At 36.8% G+C, this 26724-nt stretch overlaps 1 protein-coding gene across 1 annotated transcript in view; it reads right to left on the bottom strand.

The window, feature by feature from the left end:
* The window catches only part of DNAH6 (dynein axonemal heavy chain 6), a 291757-nt gene that overhangs the window by 195658 nt on the left and 69375 nt on the right, over positions 1–26724 (bottom strand). Inside the window, 5 exon segments of the mRNA XM_030837528.2 lie at positions 5380–5508; positions 11934–12185; positions 15959–16111; positions 17803–17954; positions 21699–21819. Of these exon segments, the coding sequence (XP_030693388.2) occupies positions 5380–5508; positions 11934–12185; positions 15959–16111; positions 17803–17954; positions 21699–21819 (807 nt within the window).

Below are 26724 nucleotides of genomic sequence, written 5' to 3' on the forward strand. Positions count from 1 at the left end.
GAGCAACTCAATACATAAGGCAAATGCTAACAGCCATAAAAGGGGAAATTGACAGTAACATAATGATGGTAGGGGACTTTAACACCCCACTTTCACCAATGGACAGATAATCAAAAATGAAAATAAATAAGGAAACACAAGCTTTAAAGGACACATTAAACTAGATGGACTTAACTGATATTTATAGGATATTCCATCCAAAAACAAAACAATTCACTTTCTTCTCAAGTGCTCATGGAACATTCTCCAGGATAGATCATACCTTGGGTCACAAATCAAGCCTTGGAAAATTTAAGAAAATTGAAATTGTATCAAGTATCTTTTCTGACCACAAAACTATGAGACTACATATCAATTACAGGAAAAAAATCTGTAAATAATACAAACCCTGGAGGCTAAACAATACACTACTAAATACCCAAGAGTTCACTGAAGACATCAAAGAGGAAATCAAAAAATACCTAGAAAAAAATGACAATGAAAACACGATGGCCCAAAACCTATGGTATGCAGCGAAAACAGTTCTAAGAGGGAAGTTTATAGCAATACAATCCTACCTCAAGAAACAAGAAAAACCTTAAATAAACAACCTAACCTTACATCTAAAGGAACTAGAGAAAGAAGAACAAACAAAAGCCAAAGTTAGCAGAAGGAAAGAAATCATAAAGATCAGATCATAAATAAATGAAAAAGAAATGAATGAAATGATAGCAAAGATCAATAAATCTAAAAGCTGTTTCTTTGAAAAGATAAACAAAATTGATAAACCATTAGACAGACTCATCAAGAAAAAAAGGGAGAAGACTCAAATCGATAGAATTAGAAATGACAAAGGAGAAGTAACAACTGACATTGCAGAAATACAAAGAATCATGAGAGATTACTGCAAGCAACTATATGCCAATAAAATGGACAACCTGGAAGAAATGGACAAATTCTTAGAAAAGCACAACCTTCCGAGATTGAACCAGGAAGAAATAGAAAATATAAAGAGACCAATCACAAGCACTGAAATTGAAACTGATTGAAAATCTTCCAACAAACCAAAGTCCAGGACCAAAGTCCAGATGGCTTCACAGGCAAATTCTATCAAACATTTAGAGAAGAGCTAATACCTATCCTTCGCAAACCCTTCCAAAATATAGCAGAGGCAGGAACACTCCCAAACTCATTCTACAAGGCCACCATCACCCTGATACCAAAACCAGACAAAATGTCACAAAAAAAGAACTACAGGCCAATATCACTGATGAACATACATGCAAAATTCCTCAACAAAATACTAGCAAACAGAATCCAACAGCACATTAAAAGGATCATACAGCATGATCAAGTAGGGTTTATCCCAGGAATGAAAGGATTCTTCAATATATGCAAATCAAAAATGAGATAAACCATATTAACAAATTGAAGAATAAAAACCATATGATCATCTCAATAGATGCAGAAAAAGCTTTCAACAAAATTAAACACTGATTTATGATAAAAACCCTCCAGAAAGTAGGCATAGGTAACTTACCTAAAGATAATAAAGGTCATATATGACAAACCTACAGCCAACATCATTCTCAATGGTGAAAAACTGAAATCATTTCCACTAAGATCAGGAAAAAGACAAGGTTGTCCACGCTCACCACTATTATTCAATGTAGTTTTGGATGTTTTAGCCACATCAATTAGAGAAGAAAAAGAAATAAAAGGAATCCAAATCGGAAAAGAAGAAGTAAAACTGTCACTGTTTGCAGATGACATGATACTATACATAGAGAATCCTGAAGATGCCACCAGAAAACTACCAGATCTAATCTACCAGAAAACTACTAGAGCTAATCAATGAATTTGGTAAAGTAGCAGGATACAAAACTAATGCACAGAAATCTCTTGCATTCCTATACACTAATGATGAAAATCTGAAAGAGAAATGAAGGAAACATTTCCATTTACCATTGCAACAAAAAGAATAAAATACCTAGGAATAAACCTACCTAAGGAGACAAAAGACCTGCATGCAGAAAACTATAAGACACTGATGAAAGAAATTCAAGATGATACAAACAGATGGAGAGATATACCATGTTCTTGGATTGGAAGAATCAACATTGTGAAAATGACTGTACTACCCAAAGCAATGAACAGATTCAATGCAATCCCCATCAAACTACCAATGGCATTTTTCACAGAACTAGAACCACAAATTTCACAATATGTATGGAAACAAAAATGATCCTGAATAGTCAAAGCAATCTTGAGAAAGAAAAACAGAGCTGGAGGAAGCAGCCTCCCAGATTTCAGACCATACTACAAAGCTATAGTAATCAAGAAAGTATGGTAGTGGCACAAGAACAGAAATATAGATCAATGGAACAGAATAGAAAGCCTAGAGATAAACCCACACACATATAGTCACCTTATCTTTGATAAAGGAGGCAAGGATATACAATGGAGAAAAGACAGCCTCTTCAATAAGTGTGCTGGGAAAACTGGACAGCTACATGTAAAAGAATGAAATATGAACACTCCCTAATACCATACACAAAAATAAACTCAAAATAGATTAAAGACTTAAATGTAAGGCCAGACACTATAAAACTCTTAGAGAAAAACATAGACAGAACACTTTATGACATAAATCACTGCAAGATCCTTTTTGACCCATCTCCTAGAGAAATGGAAATAAAAACAAAAATAAAGACATGAGACCTAAGGAAACTTAAAAGCTTTTGCACAGCAAAGGAAACCATAAACAAGACCAAAAGACAACCCTCAGAATGGGAGAAAATATTTGCAAATGAAGCAACTGACAAAGGATCAATCTCCAAAATATACAAGAAGCTCATGCAGCTCAATATCAAACAACAAACAACCCAATCCAAAAATGGGCAGAAGACCTAAATAGACATTTCTCCAAAGAAGATATACAGATTGCCAAGAAACATATGAAAGGATGCTCCACATCAGTAATCATTAGAGAAATGCAAATCAAAACTACAGTGTGGTATCACCTCACAATGGTCAGAATGGCCATCATCAAAAATCTACAAATAAATGCTGGAGAAGGTGTGGAGAAAAGGGAACCCTCTTGCACTGTTGGTGGGAATGTAAATTGATACAGCCACTATGGAGAACAGTCTGGAGGTTCCTTAAAATCTAAGAGTAGAACTACCCAGCAATCCCACTACTGGGCATATACCCTGAGAAAACTGTAATTCAAAAAGAGTCATGTACCACAATGTTCATTGCAGCTGTATTTACAATAGCTATGGCATGAAAGTAACCTACATGTCCTTCAACAGATGAATGGACAGATGAATGAAAGAAGTTGTGACAAATATATAAAATGGAATATTACTCAGCTATAAAGAAAAAGGAAATCGAGTTATTTGTAGTGATGTGGATGGACCTAGAGTCTGTCATACAGAGTGAAGTAAGTCAGAAAGAGAAAAACAAATACCGTACACTAACACATATATATGGAATCTAAAAAAAAAAAAGGTTCTGAAGAACCTTGCAGCAGACAGGAATAAAGACACAGACATAGAGAATGGACTTGTGGACATGGGGAGGGGGAAGGGTAAGCTGGGACGAAGTCAGAGAGTGGCATGGACATATATACACTAACAAATTTAAAAGAAATAGCTAGTGGGAAGCAGCCACATAGCACAGGGAGATCAGCTCGGTACTTTTTGTCTACCTAGAGGGGTGGGATAGGGAGCGTGGGAGGGAGATGCAAGAGGGAGGGGATATGGGGATATATGTATAGCTGATTCACTTTGTTATACAGCAGAAACTAACACACCACTGTAAAGCAATTATACTCCAATAAAGATGCTAAAAAAAACCCTTACACCTCAGAGATACATATGATCATAAGAGACTCCTCTGAATAAGTATATGCCAATAAATTGTATACCTTTGAAGAAATGTATAAATTGCTAGAAACATACTGCCCACCAAGACTGAATAAGGAAGAAACAGAAAATCTGAACAGACCAATAAGGATAAGGAGATTGAATGAGTAATCCAAAACCTCCCAGCACAGAAAAGCCCAGGACCAGATGACTTCACTGGTAAATTTTACCAAACATTTGGGGGGAGAAAAAAGAATTAATGCCAATATTTCTCAAACTTTTCCAAAAAAATTGAAGAGGTGGGAACACTACCAAACTCATTTTACAAGGCTAGCATTACCCTGACATTAGGGATCTGGCCTTGACTTCATTAAGAATTAGAGATGATTTCCTAGGCCAGTTAGGCCTTCACTCCTATCCTCCTAATGACTGAGAGCTTCAGAGGAAGGTTGATATGAGGTGATCCTAAAGGATCGTAAAGTATAGATATGGAACGTGGAAGGAGGGAGACACACTTCTATTTCAGGCTCTGGCTCAAGAAAGGCTATTCTTTCTGACCCAAGAGTGCCCACCTGTTAGTTATAGCCTTTATCAAGCAATATTTCCGCCACAGCTCCCGTCCTACTGCATACTTTCCTGTCTTACAGGTCAGTTAACTAATCTGGGAAAAACTATGAACGCTAATTCTCTCATGCACAAACCTCCTGAATCAAGTATTGTACCAGTTGCATTGTCTAGTGCCAGGTCATTATTTTGCAGGTTGCTCCACCAAGCCCTGGGATCTGGAGTGGACACTCAGACTGCTCAGACCACTTTCTGGCCATCCATTTGGGGCTATGGAAGAGACAGGTGCATCCCCATGTGAGGTCCATGCACTCCGCTGAAACTTTTGGGGAACTGATTAACCCCTCCCTCATTGCTGGTGGCCCTCTGGATTTGATCCTAGGAATCTTTTCTATTTTCTTTTCTTTTTGGTCTCTCTAATAGCTGTTCAGAGCACTTATATCTCTCACTCATTTCTCTTCATTTTTTTGAGGCATATCTTTTAGCTTTTTAAACCTACCCTTTTTGTATCCATCTTTGCCCTGGCTTAGCCAAATTGTCTTCTTTCATCAAACTGGCACATCAAACCAGGGCAAATTAGGCAATATTGATGGAATCATAATACACACATGAATGTAAAAGAAGCTTGAATATTATTTAAGGAAGAATAGAGGGGTTTCAATTGACCACATTTAAAAATCCACATACATTTTAACATAGAAGCTACAGTCCCTGGTCTGAGGGTTTGTCTAAAATTCACAATTACTTTTTAATTAGAAAGACATTTTGTCTAACCTGTGTACTAATCTTTAAACACTTCACAGGCAGAGAACATGTCATATTTTGTATTTCAGATTGTTCCAGCACAGTGACTAGCACATTGGTGTCCAAACATTGAATACTTACAGTCACATTATTGAAAATGCGTATGCACCAATGCCATTTCTATGCACATATTTTAGAAACATATGTGTAGAGCTGTCATTACCTTAAAATTCTTCTGATAGGATTTATACTGAAATGCACGTTTTTGAAGATCATCTAGAACTGACTGCAAATCATTCAACATGACGTTTACTTTGTCTTGGTCAGCGTTAATATCCAAAATCTGTGGATCCTGTAAAATTAAGATAGGTTTTGATTACTCATTCTTATTTTGATGTATACCATCAAAATAAATGAATTAATAAACGTTTTCAAAAAATATTTCTTCTAATTCTCTTTTCACTCTAATTTTTAGAAAATATATTAAAATTGTTGTTTTTCTGTATTTAAAGCAATGCATATACATTGTAAAAATTACAGAAATGTATAAAGAAGTAACTTGGGGATAATATTGCTTTTAAAGAATACCTAATACATTTTCCCTCATCTGTTTTCATTTATTACATTTGTTTCAGCTAACGTGACTTCAGGTAAGGAGAGGTGAATACAATATGGAAAAGAAAGAAGAAAATATGATATAAGGAAAATTATCATTTTACAATAAAGGAATAATTACAATTTATGGGACTTCCCTGGTGGCTCAGTGGTTAAGAATCTGCCTGCCAATTCAGGGGACACAGGTTCAAAACCTGGTCCAGGAAGATCCCACATGCCACGGAGCAACTAAGCCCATGGACCACAACTACTTAGCCTGTGTGCCTAGGGCCCATGCTCCTCAACAAGAGAAGCCACCACAATGAGAAGCTTGCACACCACAATGAAGAGTAGTCCCTGCTCGCTGAAACTAGAGAAAGCCTGCACACAGCAATGAAGACCCAATGCAGCACACACACCCCCCCAAAAAATGGAATGATTACAATTTACAATAAAGGTATGATTCTATTTAATTGAAGTTCATAAAAAGGCAAAACCAATTTATGGCTTTAGAATTCAAGGTAGTGGCTGCCTTTGGAGAGGAAGGAAGGGTTAGTGACTAGGGGAGACACTAAGGATGGCAATAGCAATAGTTCTTCATCTCAGTAGTGGACACATGGATGTGTTCACTTTCTGAAAACTCACTGACTTGTACACTTATTACACTTATGTACAGCTTCCTCTGTGCAAAAATACAAAAATACTTCAATACAAAAGTAAAAACAGAGATAGCTTCATCCACCAGAGGGCAGACAGCAGAAGCAAGAACTACAATTCTGCAGCCTATGGAATGAAAACTACATTCACAGAAAGACAGACAAAATGACATATGTACCAGATGAAGGAAAAAGATAAAACCCCAGAAAAACAACTAAATGAAGTGGAGATAGGAAACCTTCCAGAAAAAGAATTCAGAATAATGATAGTGAAAATGATCCAGGACCTCAGAAAAAGAATGGAGGGAAAGATACAGGGGATGAAAGAAATGTTTAACAAAGACCTAGAAGAATTAAAGAACAAAGACCTAGAAGAATTACAGAACAAACAAACAGAGATGAACAATACAATAACTGAAATGAAAAATACACTAGAAGGAATCAATAGCAGAATAACTGAGGCAGAAGAATGGATAAGTCACCTGCAAGACAGAATGGTGGAATTCACTGCTGCAGAACAGAAGAAAGAAAAAAAAATGAAAAGAAATAAAGACAGCCTAAGAGACCTCTGGGACAACATTAAAAACACAAATATTCGCAGTATAGGGGTCCCAGAAGGAGAAGAGAGAGAGAAAGGACCCGAGAAAATATTTGAGGAGATTATAGTTGAAAACTTCCCTAACATGGGAAAGGAAATAGACACCAAAGTCCAGGAAGCGCAGAGTCCCAGGCAGGATAAACCCAAGGAGAAACATGCCAAGACACATAGTAATCAAACTGACAAAAATTAAAGACAGAGAAAAATTATTAAAAGAAACAAGGGAAAAATGACAAATAACATACAAGGGAATTCCCATAAGGTTAACAGCGGATTTCTCAGCAGAAACTCTACAAGCCAGAAGGGAGAGGCATGATATATTTAAAGATGTGAAAGGGAAGAACCTACAACCAAGATTACTCTAATTGGCAAGGACCTCATTCAGAATTGATGGAGAAATCAAAAGCTTTAGAGACAAACAAAAGCTAAGAGAATTCAGCATCACCAAACCAGCTCTACAACAAATGGTAAAGAAACTTCTCTATTAAGAAAAATGGTAATATGAACATACATACTGATAATCACCTTAAATGTAAATGGATTAAATTTTCCAACCAAAAGTCACAGACTCATTGAATGGATACAAAAACAAGACCCATATATATGCTGTCTACAAGAGACCCACTTCAGACCTAAGGACACATACAGACTGAAAGTGAGGGGATGGAAAAAGATATTCCATGCAAAGGGAAATCAAAAGAAAGCTGGGGTAGCAATTCTCATATCAGACAAAATAGACTTTAAAATAAAGACTATTATAAGAGACAAGGAAGAACACTACATAATGATCAAGGGATCAATCCAAGAAGAAGATATAACAATTGTAAATATTTATGCAGCCAACATAGGAGCGCCTCAATACATAACATAACAGGGTAAATCGACAGTAGCACAATAATAGTAGGGGATTTTAACACCCCACTTTCACCAATGGACAAATCATCAAAAATGAAAATAAATAAGGAAACACAAGCTTTAAAGGACACATTAAACAAGATGGACTTAATTGATATTTATAGGACATTCCATCCAAAAACAACAGAATACAATTTTTTCTCAAGTGCTCATAGAACATTCTCCAGGATAGATCACATCTTGGGTCACAAATCAAGCCTTGGTAAATTTAAGAAAACTGAAATCATATCAAGCATCTTTTACAACCACAACGCTATGAGATTAGAAATCAATTACAGGAAAAACACATAAAAAACACAAACACGTGGAGGCTAAATGATACACTACTAAATAACCAAGAGATCACTGAAGAAATCAAAGAGGAAATAAAAAAATACCTAGAGACAAATGACAACAAAAACATGACAATCTAAAACCTATGGGATGCAGCAAAAGCAGGTCTAAGAGGGAAGTTTGTAGCAATACATTCCTACCTCAAGAAACAAGAAAAATCTCAAATAAACAGTCTAACCTTATACCTAAAGGAACTAGAGAAAGAAAAACAAACAAAACCTAAAGTTATTAGAAGGAAAGAAATCATAAAGATCAGAGCAGAAATAAATAAAATAGAAACAGAGAAAACAATAGCAAAGATCAATAAAACTAAAAGCTTCTTTGAGAAGATAAACAAAATTGATAAACCATTAGCTATACTCATCAAGAAAAAGAGGGAGAGGAATCAAATCAATAAAATTAGAAATGAAAAAGAAGTTACAACAGACACCACAGAAATACAAAGCATCCTAAGAGACTACTACAAGCAACTCTATGCTAATAAAATGGACAACCTGGAAGAAATGGACAAATTCTTAGAAAGGTATAAGCTTCCAAGACTGAACCAGGAAGAAAGAGAAAATATGAACAGACCATTCACAAGTAATGAAATTGAAACTGTGAATAAAAATCTTCCAACAAACAAAAGTCCAGGACCAGATGGCTTCACAGGTGAATTCTATCAAACATTTAGAGAAGAGCTAACACCCATCCTTCTCAAAGTCTTCCAAAATATTGCAGAAGAAGGAAAACTCTCAAACTCATTCTACGAGGCCACCATCACCCTGATACAAAAACCAGACAGAGATACTAGAAAAAAAGAAAAATTACAGACCAATATCACTGATGAATATAGATGCAAAAATCCTCAACAAAATACTAGCAAACAGAATCCAACAACACATTAAAAGAATCATACACCATGATCAAGTGGGATTCAATATATGCAAATCAATCGATGTGATACATCATATTAACAGACTGAAGAATAAAAACCATATGATCATCTCAATAGATGTAGAAGAAGCTTTTGACAAAATTCAACACCCATTTATGATAAAAACTCTCCAGAAAGTGGGAACAGAGGGAACCTTCCTCAACATAATAAAGACCATATATGACAAACCCACAGCAAACATCATTCTCAATGGTGAAAAACTTAAAGCATTTCCTCTAAGACCAGGAACAAGACAAGAGTGTCCACGGTTGCTATTATTATTCAAGATAGTTTTGGAATTCCTAGCCATGGCAATCAGAGAAGAAAAAGAAATAAAAGAATACAAATTGGAAAAGAAAAAGTAAAACTATCACTGTTTGCAGATGACATGATACTATACATAGATAATCCTAAAGATGCCACCAGAAAATTACTAGAGCTAATCAATGAATTTGGTAAAGTTGCAGGATACCAAATTAATGCACAGAAATCTCTTGCATTCCTATATACTAACAATGAAAGATCAGAAAGAGAAATTAAGGAAACAATCCCATTCACCATTGCAACAAAAAGAATAAAATACCTAAGGATAAACCTACCTAAGGAGGTCAAGACCTGTACCCAAAAACTATATGACACTGATGAAAGAAATCAAAGATGACACAAACAGATGGAGAGATATACCATGTTCTTGGATTGGAAGAATCAATATTATGAAAATGACTATACTACCCAAAGCAATCTACAGATTCAATGTAATCCCTATCAAACTACCAATGGCATTTTTCACAGAATAGAACAAAAAAATCTTAAAATCTGTATGGAGACACAAAAGACCCTGAATAACCAAAGCAATCTTGAGGGCAAAAAAAGGAGCTGGAGGACTTCAGACTGTACTACAAAGCTACAGTAATCAAGACAATATGGTACTGGCACACAAACAGAAATATAGATCAATGGAACAGGATAGAAAGCCCAGAGGGAAACCCACACACCTATGTTCAACTAATCTACGACAAAGGAGGCAAGGATATACAACGGAGAAAAGACCATCTCTTCATTAAGTGTTGCTAGGAAAACTGGACAGCTACATGTAAAAGAATGAAATTAGAACACTCCCTAACACCATACACAAAAATAAACTCAAATTTGATTAGAGACCTAAATGTGAGACTGGACACTATAAAACTCTTAGAAGAAAACATAGGAAGAACACTCTTTGACAAAAATCACAGCAAGACCTTTTTTGACCCACCTCCTAGACTAACAGAAATAAAAACAAAAATAAAGAAATGGGACCTAATTAAACTTAAAAGCTTTCGCACAGCAAAGGAAACTATAAACAAGATGAAAAGATAACCCTCAGAATGGGAGAAAATATTTGCAAACAAAGCAGAAAAGGATTAATCTCCAAATTATATGAGCAGCTCATGTGGCTCAATATTACAAAAAACAGACAACCCAATTAAAAAATGGGCAGAAGACCTAAATAGACATCTCTCCAAAGAAGACATACAGATCCAAGAGGCACATGAAAAGCTGCTCAACATCACTAATTATTAGAGAAATGCAAATCAGAACTACAATGAGGTATCACCTCACACCGGTTAGAATGGGAATCATCAGAAAATCTACAAAGAAAAAATGCTGGAGAGGGTATGGAGAAAAGGGAACCCTCATGCACTCTTGGCAGGAATGTAAATTGATGTAGCCATTATGGAGAACAGTATGGAGGTTCCTTAAAAAATTAAAAATAGAATTACCATATGACCCAGCAATCCCATTACTGGGCATATGCCCAGAGAAAACCATAATTCCAAAAGACACATGCACCACAATATTCATTGCAGCACTATTTACAATAGCCAGCTCATGGAAGCAACCTAAATGCCCATCGACAGACAAACGGATAAAGAAGATGTGGTACATATATACAATGGAATATTACTCAGCTGTAAAAAGGAACAAAATTGGGTCATTTGTAGAGGTGTGGATGGACCTAGAGATTGTCATACAGAGTGAAGTAAGTCAGAAAGAGAAAAACAAATAGCGTATATTAACGCATTTATGTGGAATCTAGAAAAATGGTACAGATGAAATGGTTTGCAAGGCAGAAATAGACACAGATGTAGAGAACAAACGTATGGACACCAAGGGGGGAAATTGGTGGCAGGGTGGTCGGATTAATTGGGAGATTGGGATTGACATGTGTACACTAATATGTATAAAATAGATAACTAATAAGAACCTGCTGTATAAAAAATAAATAAAATAAAATTTAAAAATTAAAAAAAAAGAATCATCCGGATGTCTAGTCTAAGTTCTTAAAATAATTCCTCTTGCATCTTTTGTATAGGAAAATTGATGCAAGTTAATCAAACATTCTTCTTTATCATTTATCAATTTATACTCTACCTCTTTCTAAGGGGGAATTTTCTAATATGCGGCTAAGCAAACCCTAAAATTGTCACAATAACTATAAAATATGCTAACAGGTTATAAAAACACTCATTTCATAATAATAAATAGAAACCAGCAGAAGGAGAATTCAATATTGCATACATGCTTTAGTTGCAATGGCCTAGAATTTATTCGGTATCTAAGAGAGGTTCAGAAACACTTTCAGTTTTCAATAGCAGCTCAGAGAATTAAGCCATAAAAAAACAAAAGTTAAACCAGATTAAAATGAAATATGCTTTCTAAATGGTTTATTAAAATGGAATAGTCAGCCTTTACACAGATTTTTAAATCCTGCTTCAGCTTACCTGTGCTAGCAGCTTTATTTCATTCACTTCATTGCTTAGATCCTCAAGATCTCTGCCCAGATGCACACAAAATTGCTTAATCTTTGTTTCTCTGTCACCCACGGATTTATCAATGGCATTCCGAACAGCAACAATGGATGGCTTCATAGTGACAAAAACAGCAAAGTCTTCGGGAGGTGTGGGAACCTGATATTGTTCAATCAGCTTGTACATCTGAACCACTACATTCCCTTCATCTTCAAGGCTTTCAATCTAAACAGAAACATTAGCTGCTCGTTAAATAAATCAGAGTCCTTGTTATACCCGTTAAGATTGTCTGATAGGAGACAGCTGCTGTGCATCGTTCATGCTGTGAAGAGCCAGCACACAGAGGGGTGCGTTTAATGCAGATCAAACTGGCTGGAGCCTGCTGGGTGGCAAATACAGTCATTGCTACGATGCAGGTAATAAGGCCCAGGAGGTAAGTTTTTCAGAGCTGAGCATAGTTAGTATTACTGTTATAGGTGTTTAGTTTTGTCTCTCTGTTTTGTTCTCTAGTAGATTAAACAGTGCCAATATTTGAAGTTTTCAGAGACAACAGGTGCTGTGAGGATGCCCAGCTGTAACATCTGACATTCCAGGCCTGTGTGTTGAGCAGTGACTGTCCCAGGGCAGCCCCTGAGGTGTGTGGACCATGTACCCATAGATTCAGAACCCTGATCTATGGTGAGACTCACACTACCCTTTAATAAAGGCTTCTGAAACCTTTATTACTGACTACTAAACATCTTTGCTTTGATGCCCTTCCTTCAGTGGACAGTGCCTTTACTACATTTTTGGCAAGGACTCCCCAGTTTTTGGGGAACCCTCCTCCCTGCCACTCTGCCACAAGATTATAGAGCAAGTATCCATGTTCTACAACTTGACCCACCTCCTGGCCACAAGCTGAACCAGGGAGAGTCAAATTGGGACCTAGTGAAACCAGCTTAGTCTGATCTCTCTCTTGAACTTGGGAAGAGTTAGGGTGCAGCTGTTGGCGGAGGCTATTTGCTTCCATGGGGTAACAAAGCATGTCCTAAACAGGAAATGAAAACTGCAGAGAGGCTTTAGAGAGATGGTTCTCAACCTTTAGCTGCATCCCAATCGCCCTGGCAAGTTTGGTAAAGCAAAGATTGTTGAACCCCTCCTGAGAGTTTCTGATTCAGAAGGTCCAGGGTGAGGCCTGAGAATATGCAAGTTCTCCAGTGACACTGATGCAGCTGGTGTCGGGAACACCCTTTGAGAACCACTGTTCTAGAGAGGAGCAGAGATGTGAGATGGAAAGAGAGGTCTTTTTGGTTTCCCTATGCTGCTCTAGTCCCTAGTTCCTGCCCTTTTTAAAGGCTAGGCTCTATCCATACCTTTGGATTCCAAAAGATATCCCTGCAAACTTAGAATAATTCTTCTCATTTTTCCAAGCTAACTATGTGAGTTTTTGTTACTTTCAACCAAAAGTGTCTAACATCTTCAATAAGTTACAAATAGAACTAAGTCTGACAACCAAAATCTGCTCACCTTCCTGGATTTCTGGTACGTGGAGTAAGCATATGTCCTGTTTTCTCTGGGAGTGTCTTGGTTTACACCAAGGTATTGTCCTGGCATGATGATTAATGGTGCCTCTTTCACTCTCAAAAATGTTTGGTCAGACAGTGATTATGTGGCCTGCCCTACCTATGCTGGCTGGTGGTCTACCCATTCACTGTAAAAGGGTATCTAAGAGTTATCTCAAATTTCTTTTGCTGTCCCCTCATTCAGTTACCCACCAAGTCCTTTCAATTCTACTTACTTAATATCACTAGAATCCATTCCTTCTCTCCTATCCTTGGAAATACTACTTTAGCTATGGTTCATCAGCTTTCTCCACCAAACACCCCTTCTACATAGCATACCAACTGCCATATCCTGTTCTTGCCACGTTGCCTCAGGTCTGTGCATGCAAATTTCCCTCTTCCTGGAATGCCTACCTGAATAGATGGACTTTAGGACAAAGCTTAAATGCCCCAACCTCCACAAAGCCTTCTGTAACTCATAGGAATGACTGCACCCTCCCTCTGCTCCACCACCACCCTGCCCACAACAGTATCTTGTACCTTTATCCATTGTATAAGAGTTATCTGCTGTCATTCACTCATTTCAAGGACTCTGAGGTCCTTGAAAGCAGGTCTACTCATTGTTGTCATCCTTGTGTCCTGCTAAGTGAGTGCTTACAACGTTTTTGGAACTAATGGATTAGGTTCCAAAGAAAAGATGTCTGTGTGTGCAGAGCATTTTCCTAAGAAAGGCTGCTTCCCCAACACATCACCCAGCCATGCACAGACAACCTTATGGAGACGGGACACAGTCTGGGTTTCTGCATATGGCACATCGACTCTCCTGTTCTGGAACCAGAGAGAGAGCAGTCTACCCCCTGCTACATGATCCTTCCTTCCACAGTTTATACAACAGGATCAGGGTAAGGGTGGGGGCTGAATCCATTCATTAAACATTTAGAATTGATATCAGAGGAGAGAGATTCTCTTTCTCGGTGGCCCACTAGACTTGCAACATGTGACCTGGGAGGTGCTGGTGGCCACGTGTGCTGCTGAAGACGAAACAGCAGGAGGAATGTGTTTGCAGAGGTAAAGGAGCAAAGCAGACCCTCAGAGAGATGCAGAGAGGAGAGAGGATCACCTGGGTTTCCCACAGCCTTCTTATTCCTGGCTCTGGTAAGTTCCTAAGCCTAGTCACATTCTTGGTGTGGGTGTGGGTGGAGTGTGTTCCATGGAATATTCCTTCCTCCTTAAATAGGGTCCACATTTTGTCCTAAGGTAGGGCTAAACCTCAACTGGGTTTTGGTTATTTGACAGTCTTTCTGACTGCAGATAATAATAAATGCTGGGCATCTTTAGCCTCCTGGGATGATGTATAAGTAGACTTGAGGGAAAACCACAATCATCTTGAGATCATCACATTTGAGAAGGTGTTGTTTCTTGAAATGAGAAACAAAATTTTTACTTTTATAGGTACATGAAATAGCCTTTACTATTAATTCTGTTAACAATATATAACATTATCCAACAGATTATTGTTGTTAATAACTTATTTCACATTTCAGTTTGTATTTTTAAATTTGTAACATATCTTCAATTTCCAGATATTTAAGAAAATGATTTAACTCTATTTTAAATGCCAACTGGTGTGACTGAAAAACCTGACTATTGAAACTAAATGCTAGATTGCGTGCCACAGGGGAAAGATGGGAGGAGGAAACCACGTTTTCGGAGAGAGAGAAATAAGGGAGACAAAGGAGTGAGTGAGTGTGTGTGTGTGTGTGTGTGTGTGTGTGTGTGTGTATGAGAGAGAGACAGAGAGACAGAGAGAGACAGAGAGAGAGAGGGAGGGAGGGAGGGAGAGAGCGGACCCCAGCATTTGTGTTACTTGAGTCCCCGTATCTGCTGTTGTCTCCCTGTCCCGCCTCCCTGTTTAAGCTAAAGTTGGGTTTCTTTTATTCCTAATTGGAAGGTTCCTGACTATTATGCAAATATAGGTTAAGGAGGATCAAGACTTCCATTATGACTAATATCAAGTTTACAATTCCATTATCATCTATCACAAATAAGAATTGCAATAAACTGGGGTTGAGAGCATTGGCTTTGCAGTCAGAGACCCAAGTGTAAATTCCGGCTCCACTACAAAAAGTTCTGTGATCTTGGACAGCATAACCTAGTTTTGTCCCTGTTTCCTCATCTGCAGAATGAGAATAAAAATTCTTTATACTTCTTAAGTTTTCGCAAGGATCAAAAATGTAATGTATGTAGAAAATGTAATGCATTCCCGGCTAGTAGTACGAGTTTGATCAATGTTAGCTGTCATTACTACTGTGATGTAAGGCATATACTTACTTTGCCTGAAAGTGTTTTTGATATTCTGACAGCTGTTTCCTGATCTTCAGTCCCTCAATTTCTCCTACTTGCCTTCCTTACTCACCACAAGATCTGGATTAGTGAGTTATGTAAGAATCAACTCACCCTTTCCTGAATTTCATCAAGAAATAGTAAGTTGTTAACATATTCTATGGTGGTAGTTGGGACAAATTCAAGTTTATATTCTGCATCTTGTGCCTCAGAGACAAGGGCATCCACTTTTTTCTTGCTTAGACGAGGAAGCATATAATTTAGCACCTAGGAAAGAAAAAGGAACTGTGAATCATAACTACTTGAGTATTTCCATTTTATTATATATTTTAGATAAATTCTAATTGAATGGCTGTTAAGTCGGCAGGTATTGGAAGCAGCAGTATATGTGAAGGGGCTGGTGTTTTTCACATTGAACCAATAGGAAGGGCTAGTTTTGAAGATAATTTCTAGAACAAGCTGGATTGCACAACTTATTAAAAAGTTTGCCTAAATGCTCTGATCTTTTGTAAGTGCCCTTTCTGCTGCTTTGCCCTGTATAGTGAACATTGTGGTGCCCTCCCCAGCATCAACTCCACTTCTTTCCTGTTGGGTGGTAGTTATGTGGTTTGGAGGAAACTGATCTCCCCTTTAGAAACAAAGACGGAGTCTGATCAGTCATAAGGCAAATATGAACATGGCTTCCTTTGGCTCATGTGATCGGATTAGGGCGAACCTCTGACCCTAGCTGATCCAGTTAAGTAGAAACACAAGACTTTTGTTTAAGGATGAGAGATCTCTCATGTTCTCTCTCCCTGGACATGAACAAGGAAATAATTAGCCTATGGAGCTTTTGACAGCCATTTGAGAAATGTGAAGGCATGTGAGCTTTAGGTTGAAGCTGGCACATCAGAAGGCTTGGTATAGAGAATGACTAAAACTACTACTGAGTCACTAGATTACACCTCCCTGGTGGCCATCCACTCTCTGGACTTTTTAGATGCATAGCCCATACATTTTCTGATTGCTGAAGCCAGTTTGAGTTGAGTGTTCCTTGGCTTGGTATATAGTAGTGCTCTTAGTGCTCAGAAATGTTTGCTGAAATTGAATTCTATATATTTTTTCTTTTGCAGCAAATGAAGCAGCAAAGCTCTAGAAGAAAGCCCAATGCCATACAACGAATTAGTGACAGAATAGATACTAGCACTCAGGCCTGCAGCCTTTTAGACAGGGCTCTGTCTTCTTTCATCTGCACGAGGGGTCAGCAGAAGTTTTCTATAAGGGCCAAATAGTAAATATTTTAGATTTTCAGGACATATGGTCTCTGTCACAACTACTCAGCTCTGCCCTTGTAGTGAGAAAGCAACCATAGGCAATACATAAGCCAACTGTCATGGGTGTGTTCTAGTAAAACCGTACGTACACAACAGGTGGCAGGCTGGACTGGTCCTGTGGGTTGTAGTTTGACAATCTCTGTTCTACACCATTATCTCTCTGGAGGTATTTGACAGTATATATGACTCTAAAGGAAGACCTGTAAGTTATTGCAGAAGCAATCAAGTTTCCTCAGCTCTACAACTCACCAAAATATAATCAGATCTTTAGGGACAGCTTCAGATCAGGAAATGATCTCCTAAACTTGATCTCAGTATCCTAGAATCAACCAGCATTCCCACTAGGATCCTGAGCTGTTACAGTGGTGTCTCTTCTGTAGGAAGTCTTGAAATGCTCCAACAAAGGAAAAAGGAATGGGTGTAAGAGGCTAGTCTGAGGGCTGCTGTCTCCTCACCTGAAAGCTGACTGTGCTTGGGACAGAAAGAAGAATATGGGACTTTTCCTAGAAATTAAGGATGCGCAATAGACTAACGTTAATTTTAAATATTTGCAATACTGGAAAATAAAGATAGGTTATTTGCAAGAGAAAAATCATAAAATAGTTGTAGAGACCATAATTTAAAACTTTCTTAGTTCATAGTTACCTCCAAGCATCGCAAAGGTGATGGAATTAGTTTTTCTTTTAGTTGCGTAGTGTCAATGAGCAGCAATCCTACATTCCTGGTGCATCTTAGAGCTACTGCGTCCTTGTGCTGTCTGTGATATTTTTCCAGTTGTTCACTAAAGAACTTAACATCTAGGTAAAGTAATTCACATAAAGCATAAAACATATGTATGAGATTTTAAAGGATCATTATAAAGATATATTAAAAATCATTGCATTAATAAATTTACATACATATTTATAATGTATTATCCATATGTAGAGGACCTTGTGTAACTTTAAAATGTTAATTCATAATGCTTTATGTTTTATTCTTGAAACTAATATTTAATAATGTAAATATGTTCTCTGGCTCCTGTTAAGAATGGCACATGAAAATAACTTGTAATTGTATTAGAGGATCTGGTTTAGAATGGATTAGATTCTAGAGTCAGGTTGGTTTGAAGTTGGCTTAATCTAAGGGTTCTCCCACATGGTAACTCAAAGTAAGCATTCATCGAGGCTAAGGCTTTGTCAATTTGTGTCTTCCATATATTGAAGTTGAATGTTGATAATATTCCCATCGCCATTTTCTCCCTTTTCCAAACCAGTGGAAGCCTGATTACCTTAAATACACTTTTATCATACTCTTGGTCAAAAACAGCTCTTACTAATACACATATAATACTAAACTACTTTACTCATCTTTCAAAATCCTGTACCTCTCGGCCTTTAAATATTTAGTTAACTTTATTTCCAATTACTCTCTCTGCTTGAGTCAGATTGATTTCCTTACTGCTTCTTGTTTTCCTTCTCTAATCCTCCCCTCTACCATCCCAAAGAGAAAAGGGTGTTGATTCTTGCCTTTATTCATATCATCTTCTCTCCTGGATACAAGGGAGAGTTTGACACAGTATGAAGAACACAACAGGGACTTCCCTGGTGGCTCAGGGGTTAAGACTCCTCACTCCCAATGCAGGGAGCCTGGGTTCAATCCCTGGTCAGGGAACTAGATCCCAAATGTATGACGCAACTAAGAGTTCACATGCCACAGCTAAAGAGCCCATGAGCCACAACTAAGACCCGGTGCAACCAAATAACTAAATAAAATAAAATAAATATTTTTTAAAAAAAGGACAAATCAGACAAAGTGTTAGAAGACCTAGGCTCAAGTCTTTAACCCATCTGTGGCTTTGGGTAAGTTACTTGATAGTCGATCTTCCTGAGCTTCGGCTTCCTCGTGATACAAAAAAGGGATGACAGTTATCTGTCCTACTCATTTCAGAAGGTTTTGATGTGTGTATTTTTTATTTTATTTTTTTTTAGCTGTACTTGGGCCTCTCACTGTTGTGGCCTCTCCCGTTGCGGAGCACAGGCTCCGGACGTGCACGCTCAGGGGCCATGGCTCACGGGCCCAGCCGCTCCGCGGCATGTGGGATCTTCCCGGACCGGGGCACGAACCCATGTCCCCTGCATCGGCAGGCATACTCTCAACCATTACGCACCAGGGAAGCCCTGATGTGTGTATTTTTGAGAACTGACAAAATAAGTATATCAAATGATCTGAGAAGACTTCTGGTAAGGAAACCTGTATAATGTGGATTGGTCAAGTATTTTCCAAACTTACTTGAACACAGAGTCTTTTTCATTTTTTCATGGTATCATGTAATATCCTTCAGAATAGTGGTTCAAGGAATACTAGCTTGGGAAACACCAATTTGGTCCAATACTTTCATTTCATACATGAAGAAATTTAGATCATTCGAGGTTAAATGACTTGGCCATGGTCATATATAGCCATGTTCAAAGGGAAACAAAAGAGTAAAGCTGATAGAAGAGTTCTCTCTTTATGAGATAGAGGAGAGGCAGTTTGTACAATAGTTAAGCACACAAACTTTCAAGTCAGAGAAAACGATTTCTAAACCACTGACTAGCTGTGTAAACTTGAAGTTACCTTATCTCTATATATTTTCACTTCCTTATTTGTAAAATGAGAATACTCGCCTCATAGAATTATGAGGATTAGATGAGATGCCTGAAAATCACTTAGCACAGGATCTATCATAAGCGCTCAGGAAGTATAGAAATTATTAGTAAACACTGACATTTATAGAAATTCAGGGGTGAGATATGGCTGATTAGTTCAGGAAGCCAGAGTCTGTCCCCTGATCATCTTCTGGGGCTAGACAGAGATCAGTGTGGCTAAAAGTTTGGTTAAACAGACATATGTTAAGTGTTTATAATATGTGCTAGGCAGTGTTAGAATAGTTTGAGGGAATATGATAACAGGCACGGCATGGTATCCAAGGGGCAAAGTTACATTCTATTAACCTCTGGCTAACAGTTGGGTTCGAGGTTTAGGAAGTACCAGGGAGTTCCTACAAAAGGAGGAACACAACGTTTAGGGGTCCAGACCAATGCACTCCAGAGTCCCAGAAAACAAACAGCTGATACCTATGAGACCCTGGTTCCAGGATTGGATAGAATTGACAAGCCAAGGCAGGACTAGAAGAAGGGCAACCTGGGAGCTTGGTGGCCTCATCCAGATGAGTGGTTGGTGAGGGAGTAAAGTTATCCAATGTGAGGAACAAGGTGACAGGATACTAGGAGGCCTTGGCTCAAGGTTATGAGTAGAAGATCTAGGGGATTAGAACTGGTTATTTGGATTAGGCCTACTCCATGTGCTGAAATGCCAGGTTCCACACCTTACTGCCACCCTGGTGCCATTGTGTCCCTGTCAGTTCCCTTCAGTTCAACACACACTAAGTCTCAGTGTGACAGTGTTGGTGAAGAACAGTAGAAATGAACTTGTCTAATTTGTTTTATAAAGTAAGACCCCACTTCGGTTTCTTGAGCAAGTCAGTGTCTTGAAATAAAGGGTCTGTTTCAGATTTTAAAAACTTAAGGGACATAACAAGTGAATATAGTGCCTGCTCTTGGACTAGATACTGGGTCAAACTAGCTGCAAACTGCTTTATTTGGGGGATTCTGAATAGGGACTAAATGTTGATATTAAGGAATTCTTGGTTTTTTTATTAGGTGTGATAATATTAATTTGGTTCTGTAGGGACATGTTTTTTAAAGATGAATATTGAAATATTTCATTTAGGGATGGCAAGTCTAATTTACTTTAAAATACTTCAGCATAATAAAAAGAATGGGTTGAAACAAAAGCATAAAAATTTACAGAAAAAATCAGTGTTGCTTTGTGAGGCAAAGTATCAGAGTAATCATTTTTGTGCATAAGAAAATAAAGGAATAAAGCCAGTTCATGAAATAAAAAAAGAATATGAATGATATGCTTCACATTTTTAAATGGTAATAATGAATAATATATACTTAATTTTTGTAAACATTTGGGAACTTTCTTGCCGGAAATTTCACTTGGATATTGTATTTTATTTCCTTTTGTTGAAGATAACGAGTTTAATAAAATAATTTCCCTTTGGAAATGATCTCATGACTAAGAGTTGTGGATTCATACCCACCAGGTTACAATATGGCCACAGAAATAGAGTAACTTGAATTCCTGAGACACATGTTGCACTATGTAAACATTTTTTAAAGGAATCTGAGAGGTAAACATTCCTTTTGACTCCTTCCCATGTAAAGGCTATATAACCTTAGCACTGGTACAACTTGATACTAAAAGATAAGCTTTTGGGGAGGAATTCTTTCCCATAATATTCTGAAATAAAACAGTAACAGTAAACCTAAAGAAAAAAAAAGTGGCTCTACAGCAAATAATCTAGAAATGAATAAATTCTTGCATTTTGTCAGGCCAACGCTTTGGGGCTACCATTTCTGTCACCATACACCACCAAACAGAAACATACACAATGATAAACCTTGATATACTTGTCAAACATAATTAGTAAGGACAAACAGAAAACTTACCAGGTTCTTGAAGTTTAAGAGCTTGTAAATCAAGACTTTCATTTTCCTTGAAGAATATCTGAAACTTTTCAAACGTAGCTGCATATAATTGAGCAGATTCAAATGCTGCCTGTATGGTTTCCTAAATGTTATAAAAAAACAGACAAACTATATTTTTCCTGAGCAGAATTCAATTCAATAAAACTGAACAAACACAGATGCCTTCTCTGTGCCCAACACTATGCTTTGACCTGAGGATACGTAAGTGAGGAAAGATACCATCCTGGATGACAAGAAGCAATTAATGTATTCTCTTATGAAACTAAAAAAAAAAAAATACACATTCAGATCTGACTTTCAAAGAATTGTTCCTTATGATTGAAAGGAGGCACACCTGTAATATTTTTAGCTTCATGGTGAACTTATACATCACTAGTAAATATATGGTAAGAGACAATGTCTATTTATTTTCCAAACTGCAAATTTTATATCTTGGTTAGTGTTTTTGAGCAAGGGCAAAATCATTTAGCATAGTTACAAAATTACTTGCCTAATCTCATTATTAACTTCTCTGTGCTGTCAAGTCTCCTATTCCAAAATGTCTTCATAATTTGCCCTAATAAAATTCTTTCCTTCCCCTCACTTAACCTTGGCTCCAACCTCCACTTCCCCACAGTTTTTCCTACAATACCCATGTCAATACATGTTATCATAGTTCAATGCCTATGAACAGCAGTTAGGATCAGTTTGTTGTTGGTCTTGGTCCATTATTCCCTGGCTGCACTCAATTGCCTTCCCTTACATTTCCTACCGAGACTTCTTGCAAATGACTGCAATTTGTCCCAAGGAAAACTAGAGATGATCAATGGAATTGCTCATTCCCAACACATCAGTGCTAGGTTATTGCTTTATGGATTCAGACTCTTGCTTTAGGGATAGTGGGTAGCAGTAGAAAGTTTCATTACAAACAATAGCACACACCCTGGATGGCTTAGTTACTTGTTCATTTATTTCCTTTTAATAGGTTCTTATGTAATCTTCCAGAATATTTCTGCTGTTTATTTATTTACATTAAAAATTGAGGGGAAGAAATTATGTCAGAGTATGTCTCCTTTGAGAAGATGTGCTACATATATACAATGGAATATTACTCAGCCATAAAAAGGAATGAAATAGTGCCATTTGCAGTGACATGGATGGACCTAGAGACTGTCATACAGAGTGAAGTAAATCAGAAAAAGAGAAATAAATATGATATAATATTGCTTATATGTGGAATCAATAAAAATGGTAGAGATGAGCTTATGTGCAAAGCAGAAATAGAGTCACAGATGTAGAGAACAAACTTATGGTTACCAAGGGGGGAAGGGGCAGTGGGATGAATTGGAAGATTGGGACTGACATATGTACAGTACTATGTATAAAATAGATAACTAATGAGAACCTACTGCATAGCACAGGGAACTCTACTTAATGCTCTGGGGTGACCTAAATGAGAAGGAAATCTAAAAAAGCGTAGATATATGTATACGTATAACTGATTCACTTTGCTGTATAGCAGAAACTAACACAACGTTGCAAAGCAACTAAAAATTAATAATAAAAAAGAACATCCTTTTCCCCACAGCAAAAAAAAAAAAAAAAAGTATATCTCCTTTGAGCAGATTTAATAGTCTCTGATACATGATCATGCAGTTATTAGAAACACAACAGGAGGTCTGTAAATGGAAAGCTCCACCAACATGTTCAAAATATGATTTTAAACCTCACAGGAAATTTGCTGGAATAGTACAAAGAATTCCATATATCACCACTGAAATTCCCTAATTTTTAACAATATATCACATTTGTTTTATCATTCTCTTTCTCTATATTATTTTACCCTGAACCATTTGGAAGAAAGTTGCAGACACAGACATTTTTACCCCTAAATATTTCAGGGTTTGTTTAATAAACACAAGGATATTTTCTTATAGAACCATAGTATAATGACCTAAATCAGGAAATTAGCATTGATATTAATACTATTATCAATTACAGATCTTATACAAATTTGGCCATTTGTCCCAATAATGTCTTTCATAACAAAATAAAAAACCTTTTTTTCCTGGTCCACTGTCCTATCCAGGATCATGTATTGAATCTTGTATCTTGTATCGTATCATGTATTTCTTGTATTGTATCTTGCCACATCTCTGCAGTGTCCTTTAATCTGAACAATTTCTCAATCTTTGTCTTTCGTGACCTTTAACATTTTCGAAAAGTATCTCCTGTGTGTGTATGTTATACTTCCTAATGCTTACATTCAGTTATACATTTTTGGCAATAATACTACATAAGTGATGTATGTTCCCTGTGAATAGTGTCAAAAGACACAGAATGTTGATTTGTCCCATTACTGGTGATGTTAACATGTTAGTTAAGGTGCTGTCTGTGAGGTTTCGTTACTGCAAACTTACTATTTTCTCTCTTTAAATCAATAAATATTCTATGCAGAAACGCTTTGAGACAATATCCTTTTCCTCATCATATCTTTGCATACTCGTTCTAGTATGAATTAGAGATTCTTGCCTATTTCTACAGCAGTGATTTTTCCTTATGTTTTCCTTCTACGTTTACTAATTGGCATTTTACTGTAAGGAAGAGCTTTCCATTCTCACTCCATTCCTTCATTCACAAAATGGACTCATGTATTCTCATTTTATTCAAAGACTGTTGTAATCATTACTTATTTTAAAGGTCAAATTGTCCCAGGGAGACCCTTCAAGTTGGCTTTTTAATTTTTTCTGCATGTCGCCATTACTCCTTAGGCACCTTGTTATTTTTTGGTTCAACAATATGCTCTGGGCTGTTCTTGTACTTTCCCTGCCCCAGGTTTTGAGTAAGCCATTTCTCCAAAGAGATTTGGTTCCTTTTGATTTGGAATGATATACAGAAAACAATGTGTGGACACCAAATATGCTCATTGTTACTAGGATGTCACTGCTTCTAGGTCATCTCAGCAAGCAGATCTAGGATACACACAAACACCTCACATAAATACATATATACACAAAACCCTATACATAGTGCTCTTTCTATCGATCAATTAAAGATCATGAGTTCATAACTCCAGTTCCAATATAACACCATTCTGGCTTTTCCTCTTCCATATTTGGATGGGGATGAATAACCTCATTTCATTAGCCACAATATTTAGTTATTTGCTTAGCTTCAGAATACACAGAAAGTCATTTCAGAATTGCTAACACACTAATACCACTATGAAAAACAGACTAAGTGGAATTCAATATTTATTATAGTTATAGTGGTCTTTAGCTTAGGGTATATGGGCAAAATAGTGTGTTTAAAAGTTACTTGGTTTAGTTTTTTTCCCCTTCCTTGTAGTGTGGTTATGTTATTCATTTGAAATATAGTCTAGTTCTTTTGTTTTCATTGTATTCTATTTTACGGTTTTGTTTCCCCATTCTTATTGATTTTTAAGTGCTATATTAAAAAGTATACTCAGAACTAAGCGTGACTCTTCCCATCTTTTCTACTCCATACCCACCATCCTGTCTACACCATTCCCACTGTCTCCTCTAGGTAACAAATTTCCTTAGTTTCTGGTTTATCTCGTCTCCCTCCCTATTTTCTGACATAAAAAGTAGCACACTATAGATATTCTTTTCTACTTTGCTTTTTTCACCTAACAATGTATCCTGGAAATCGCTCCATATTAGTTGGTAGATATTTTCCATATTATTTTGTTCAGCTGCATAGTCCTCCTCTGTGTAAATGTACCATAGTTCATCCTATGTATTTTGGGAGTTTCTGATATTTTATAAAAATAATAATGTTAACAAAATCTAGTGCATATGTACTTTTGTATTGCTGGTCATGCATCTTCTGGGTACATATTTAAAGGTGGAATTGCTGGATCAAATGGTAAATACATAACATGTAGTTTTGTTATATATTGTAAAATTCTCCATTATTTGCATTCTCAAAGGCAAAGTGTGAAGAGCATTTGTTTATCCATAAGCTAGCCAATGGAATGTGTTGTCATACTTTTGAATTTTGCTAATCTGATAGTTGAGAAATGCTACCTCAATTTTGTTTCCATTTGCATTTCTCTTATGAGGTAGAATATGTTTTCATGTGTCTAGGTTCTTGTTTTTGGTGAGTTTTCTATCATATGTTTTGACCATTTTTCTACCGAGTTTTTGTCTCCTCCTTGCTCCCCATTGGCAAGAGTTCTTCATGTATAAAAATATTAGCCCTTAGCTGTGATTTGTATGCTGCAAATAGATTCTCCCAGTTTGTAATTGTATTTTTACTTTGTTTATATATTTTTTTGCCTTGAAAAGTTTTAAAAAACTTTATACCATCAAATTTATCAATTTGTGCCATTATTGCATCTGGATTTTGAGTCATAGCTAGATAACCTTTCTTTATGAACAAGATTATAGAAGAATTCACCCATGTTTTCTTCTAGAACTTGTATGATTTAAATAAATTTTTAGATCTCTGATCCAGTTATTTTTATATACAATGTGAGATATGTATCTAACTTTAACTTTGTACCAAAGGCTAATCAGTTATCCCAGCACTATTTATGAAAACGTCCAAATATATCTCAGTGATCTGAAATACCATGTTTTTTATTTAATAAATTTTCATGTGTACTTAGGTGTATTTCTGGATTTTCTATTCTGTTCCACTGGTCTGATAGCCAATACCACAATCTTTTAGTTATAGAGTTTATATTTAATACTTGGTAAGAATAATATCCCAAATAGCTTTTCTTTTTTAGGGTTTTCTTAGCTTCTATGCATGTCTATTATTACATATAGGCTTTACTATAAACTTATGCTCTATGATAAAGCTTATTAGTATTTTTATTGGCATTGTGTTAAATTTATAGATTAACCTAGGGACAACAGATATCTATTATGTTGAGTCATTCCATCTAAGAATATTTCTTTAAGTCTATTTTTGTGTCTTCCAGAAGCCTTTAAGAAAACTTAAAAAGATATCCTTATATAGGTTTTTTAAAACATTTCTT

The sequence above is a fragment of the Globicephala melas genome, chromosome 12 (genome assembly GCF_963455315.2).
Source record: "Globicephala melas chromosome 12, mGloMel1.2, whole genome shotgun sequence".
Taxonomy (NCBI): domain Eukaryota; kingdom Metazoa; phylum Chordata; class Mammalia; order Artiodactyla; family Delphinidae; genus Globicephala; species Globicephala melas.